We start from the raw sequence: 5,650 nt of genomic DNA on the forward strand, positions 1-5,650 counted from the left end.
GACAGCCGGGCAGAATACATACATTCAACATACAAAATGGCTTGGGGCTACTAGCATGACTCAGAGGCCAGCCCACTCGAGGAAGGTGCAATGCTTAAACGCCTAGGTAACTCCTACCAACCAATGCATTGCGCTATAGCAGTTTTTTTCCCCTTCTTGATTAACTCTAACAAAGTATCAGCAAATTTATTTCACAATCCTGAAGCTGTTTTTATCAAGTTAACCAACTTCAATGTGACGGTTGTCTAACATTTACCTGTCTTTTTCAAACAATTCAGTTAGAAAAAACAGTGGTTTGATAAGGGCGCTGTTTGCTTTTGCTTGTAAGACTATGCAATTCAGCAGCAGTTTCGTAGTTTCTACCTTAAAAGGCATTAAGAGGGCAGAGCACGTGAAAGGGTAGCAAAACAGTTGAAGTAGAGAATGTTGTTCATTTGCTTTGTCATACTTGTCTTGATTTTAACCGTACATAAATTACAAGGAATCTGGAAACTAGCGAATGGGTGAGCAATCATTCCAACGAAGCAGCAGTCGTAGCATCAATTTTTGCAAAAAGCTTGCAGTTTGGTAATTCAAAACGGAAGCAAGGGGTAATTCTGTGAGGAAAGTTCAGCAATGGAGGAGGCAATGGTTTAAAAAAAGTAACAGTTCAAAAGGGGGATAAGGGGACGAAGCAGCAAAAATTGCTGATTATTAATTACTGCAAGTAATTTTTCGGGGCTGAGAGGGAACAGCAGTAGGAAGGTCATTCACTATGGGCCTGTGAAAGGCATTACTGTCTTGTATCCCATCTCAAGATGCCACCAACTGTCTGAATTCAACCATCTTGCCCACAAAGCTCCCTTTTTCATGGTTCTCTTGGCCTCCTGTGCCTTTGTGAGCCATCAAATTGGTTAAAAGAAGCAATTCTCTGTTCCAAAGCTTACCGTAATACGATAGTGATTTATCCTTCGGCATTAGCAAGGCGCCACTTTTGTACTTTGGATTAGTTCCCTTGTATCTCGCTGGGTGGGCTGGCCTTTTGGGCCATGCGAGTAGCCCAGACACCTTCTCTGCGCTGAATATATGTTCTGCCCGAGTATTTTGTTTTCTTTCGTCTTCAGGGAGTTCCGGGACACTGCATTACATTGTTCCTAATTTTACCTGCACCATCCGCACTACATGAGCGGATAGGGTACAGGAAAGTAGATGACACTGTAATTGCCAATGAGAATGATCTGCAAATATTTAAAATAACTAATTTAAAGGCAAAAGATTAGCTATTTCGGCTACTTTTGAACTTATAAGATTCAATGTTTTAAATATTTTGCTAAAAATCATCAATGAATTTTCAAATTCTACTATATAGGCCAAAAATTCCTTCAATAAAACGCCACTTCACAATTATAGCGTGCATACCTTATTTAAAAGGCAAATATTTTGTAGGCTCTCCATTGAAGTTCAGAAATAGCTTATTACCTGCATGTGTGTAAAGCATTAAATCGCAACTTAGGGTAAAAAATATTACCTACCTAGACGATGTCATTTTACTGGCAACTAAAGAAACATTAACTTAGGTCCTAGAATATTTTGTTTAAGTCTATCAGTGGTTGGTGGCAAATCTGAGAGCTTCGACTCAGGTTGATAATGGGTGTGCCTAAGTTTTATCGGTGGATTAGTCAGCGTTACCCATGCATTAATCAAATATTGCGGCCGAATGAGGTAGTATAACTTATTGCGTTTCTTCTGCAAGAGTTATTTCCTGGGACATCGGCACAGATGTTTTTTTGCATGTGTATTTTACTCTCCTTATTTTTAGCTACGTTTGTATTTTGTTTTTTTTTTGTCGTATAAGGAGGTTTTCCGTGTAGAAAGACTTTGCTAATTTATCGTTTCCTATTGCGATGTTAGATGTTCCTTCCTTGTCCTTATGCTCTCAAAATTAGATTCGAATTTTTCATGTATAAAAACCGTTTGGTTTATGCAGTTTTATTTGCTGGTTGTTCTTCTCCATAGCTAAGTGATTGTGAGCTTCTTGCCGAAACTTATTTCACATTCTTCTTTTGTAATTTGGGCATCACCATTCTTTGTCTCGCCTTTTCATCACTCAGGTAGTTATGATCGACCATTTATACCTCGATTTGAATGGTATTATCCATTCTTCATCACACTGCGATGATGCACACCCAAATGTTTACAATGAAGATCTTGTGTTCCAAACTATCGCGAATTATTTGAACCACATAATTTGTCTAATTAGACCGCAGAAAACGGTTTTTCTCGCCGTTGACGGTGTAGCACCACGTGCAAAGATGACTCAACAACGAGCTCGTCGCTTTGTGTAGGTAACCTTTTTCCCAAATAACCTGGCAAAATTGCTCCAAGACATTAATTAGCTGATTTTGTAGGAGTTCTAATTTTTTTATTTTCCCTAGCTTCATTTCTACTTGAAATTTGGGATTGCTTTCAATCGCTGATTAGGTTAATGCCAGTGGAAATGAATGCGTACTATAGAGCCCTACTTATTATCAAACTTTCAGTTCGTTTGCCCCTTGGCCCTTGTGATTGGAATAAAATTAGCACTTAAGACCGAAAATTATGCAAATTCTTTACTTGATTGGGTGATCTGGTGGCTTTTTTCGGCTTTTTTGGCTATTTAGGGGGGCCGAAAAATTGGCCACTGAGTTAAAGAAACGCAGGGAGAAGGAACCTGAGTTTGATGAAAAGAGTCTTTTTGATCCTAACGTCATATCTCCTGGTACGTTTTATTTTCTTGTCAAATACCGTCGATTTCTATTCTGCTGTGGCTAACTTCACAAAGTTTTTGTTAAGTTTCGCAAATTTACCATAATTTTTGGTCTCGTCCTCTACATTTGTTCCACATGAATTAAAATATCGAAACTGGCAATGTTTAAGGTTGTTGGGCCTTCACGCATGCCTTAAAATGAGTTTTCTGGATCGCTGACCACTTAAGCTACTTGTTTGCTTCTCCAATTTCCTTTAAACCTGCTCAAGAACAATTTTGCAGTCAAAAAGTCTGGTGTTCGCTTTTTTACAAATCTCGTGATGTGGTTTATTGTTAACAAATGTGTAGCACCATTTGTTTGGATATATTCACTCCAATCAAATGTAGTTCTCTATTCTCCTGGGCACCTTGACCATAGTTCTTGCAGATGCGCAGAAAGTAAGCTAGGGCGTGTACGGCAAACTTGATATTATCATTTTTTAACAATGCTAACAGAATAAAGGTTGTTTTCTTTCTAATAGGAACCGAATTTATGGAAAGTTTGCATGAGTTCTTCAAAAGGTTTATCGCCAATCAAATATCGTCGGATCCACTTTGGCGCCGGATCGACGTTATTTACTCTGGTCACGACGTAAGTTCCCGTCGTAGTTTCTGCCTGTTTGATGCTGAATCCAATTTTTGCATCATTTTTCGGCATTTTTAAGTGATTTTGAATTTCGCTATTGAAATTTTTCGAAGGAGAATGTTTTGTTCATCAGGTGTTGGTGGAACTCAGTTTACCCGATTGTCCCTGTAATATTCTTACGCCCCAGATGTGCACCTAATAGCTACACAAAGAAACTCCATTTTACTTGTTGCACGATCGTTAACACTTGGTAATTAATGGCTAATTTTCCTATCAGCGCTTAAGATCTTGGACTTCATCACTTCTGACCTTATGATTATAGGAGGTAATGACTCAAAATGGCTACTTTTACCATCTACCGAATACGCTATACGAAATGGAGTTTCAATTAACCCCAGGGTTTCAGTTTTAAAACACTCCATATAAAGTTATTCCGTATTGTATTTATCAGCTAAATTTGTTCCCAGTTTATTCTTTAATTTTATCCGTTTATCGTCCTTCAAGTTGATTGTGTAGCGGCTCCGAACGCCATTTCATTTGCATGTCGAAAGAACTATGTCGTCTTTTAGGTTCCTGGCGAAGGAGAACAAAAAATAAGGGAGTACATGCTATATCAACGAACTCTATCCGGATACCAACCCAATGAACGCCATTGCTTGTATGGTATGGACGCAGATTTGGTAGGCATCTTCCCTTTTTTATTTTTATTTCTTTACTGTTCATTATTAACCTACAAAAACTGCAACTAAAATCGTCGACTCCAAAAGTGGCTTCAATACTATCGGTGCTGTTACAATTGACTGTATGGCAGCTTAATGTCGAGTGTTTTTAATTCGCTCTTAATTGGCTGTAGCACATGAGAACAGCAGAATTTCCTCCTGACTAATTTCGTTTCTCTTCCGCATGACACTCGCGTCAACCCGAAGTTGATAGTTTTTTGTTAGGTTCACACAATCAATGGTCACTAGTGCGTTCGATGCAACACTTTGGAGAAGGCAAAGTTTCCATTCAACCAATCCGTTGCACTGTGCGTACTGCTGATTGCAGTAAATCGTGCCTTCATCCTTAGTAATTCCATCCCACTAGCACTTGTCGAATTAACTTACAAAAATGCCGCCAAAAAGTGTAGTCGAGCTGATATTCCAACGATATTCATCCAATTAAGGCAATTGGACACCCTTTGTTTAAGAAATGACTTCAATCATAGCATCTCTAATTGATAATTTTCTGAAGGTTAATTGAATGTTTTTCCCTTTGCAGAGATAGAAGAAAACGCCAAAATACTTGGATTTGTGGAAATTAGGACTAACGCTCTTGCATATGTGCATCAAAGATATACCATTTAATCCTTATTATTTAAATTTCCCTTTGGTTTTCCTTAGGTCGAATGTTGCGCACATCTATTAAACAGATTAGTTTATTCTTAATTGCTCACTTTACTGTAAATTTGAGCGTAGTTGGGTGATCAAACACTTGAGGAATGAGTTTATTGAGGATTTGTCTATTTGTGCACAATTTGACCCTTATTATCCGACTGAACATTATTAATTGTAGATATTCTTGGGTCTAGCCACCCATGAACCAAATCTCTGTATTCTACGCGAAAACGTTTACACAGTAAAGTAAGTGTTCTTTTTGGTGGGGCAACTATGCATGGGCTTTTTCCATTTGTTAAATGCATTGTTGAATACGGGTTTTATCTCAGTTTAATTCCAGTCAGTGCTTATTTTAGTTGATAATGAAATTCTGTCCTAAGCAATCACGTTGCTCTTCTTGATAATGACTTACTCATTCAATAAAATTTTCTAACAGCTAGAATTTTAAATGGAGCCTTGTCTATTACAATTGAGGGATTCGGTGTGCTATGCTATGTCTGATTGCTTCTGACTAAATCGGGCATTTCCTAAGATCGCTGAATTTTATTCTTCAATTTAACAGATCTCCACTCCCACAGGATATTCCCTTCTGTCTGGTTCATCTCTCACTCCTACGCGAGTATATTGGGTTGGAGTTCAAAAATCTTGAGGTGAGTAATAAACTCCTCGCTGGAATCACCTTTTTCATCAAGCAGGCTATTTCTTTAGGGCGATTCGGTGTCAATCTCCTTCGGCTTAAGTGCGAATTTCTCAGCTATTAACTATCGTTAAAACAGCCCCCAACGCTCTATTGACTCTAGATTATTTCTCATGCAAATTCCAAATTTCATCTTCGTTTTCTCCAAGTCTTAGTACCACTGAATAAAGGTATTGCAATTAAAGAGAAGAGTGGTTGTATTGAATGACTGCTTTCAACATTCAAAA

At 38.2% G+C, this 5,650-nt stretch overlaps 1 protein-coding gene across 1 annotated transcript; it reads left to right on the forward strand. All coding sequences in view use genetic code 11, as the record gives it.

The window, feature by feature from the left end:
• Positions 1 to 2,291: 2,291 nt before the first annotated feature.
• Positions 2,292 to 5,487, forward strand: EGR_01805 (5'-3' exoribonuclease; the record flags this gene model as incomplete). Its single annotated transcript, XM_024491054.1, has 6 exons — positions 2,292 to 2,320; positions 2,640 to 2,737; positions 3,247 to 3,356; positions 3,920 to 4,030; positions 4,905 to 4,972; positions 5,289 to 5,487. 6 exons carry the CDS (start codon positions 2,292 to 2,294, stop codon positions 5,485 to 5,487), a joined length of 615 nt encoding a protein of 204 aa, XP_024354510.1.
• Between the last annotated feature and the right edge of the window lie 163 nt (positions 5,488 to 5,650).

This window comes from Echinococcus granulosus, assembly GCF_000524195.1.
Source record: "Echinococcus granulosus chromosome Unknown EG_S00007, whole genome shotgun sequence".
NCBI lineage: Eukaryota > Metazoa > Platyhelminthes > Cestoda > Cyclophyllidea > Taeniidae > Echinococcus > Echinococcus granulosus.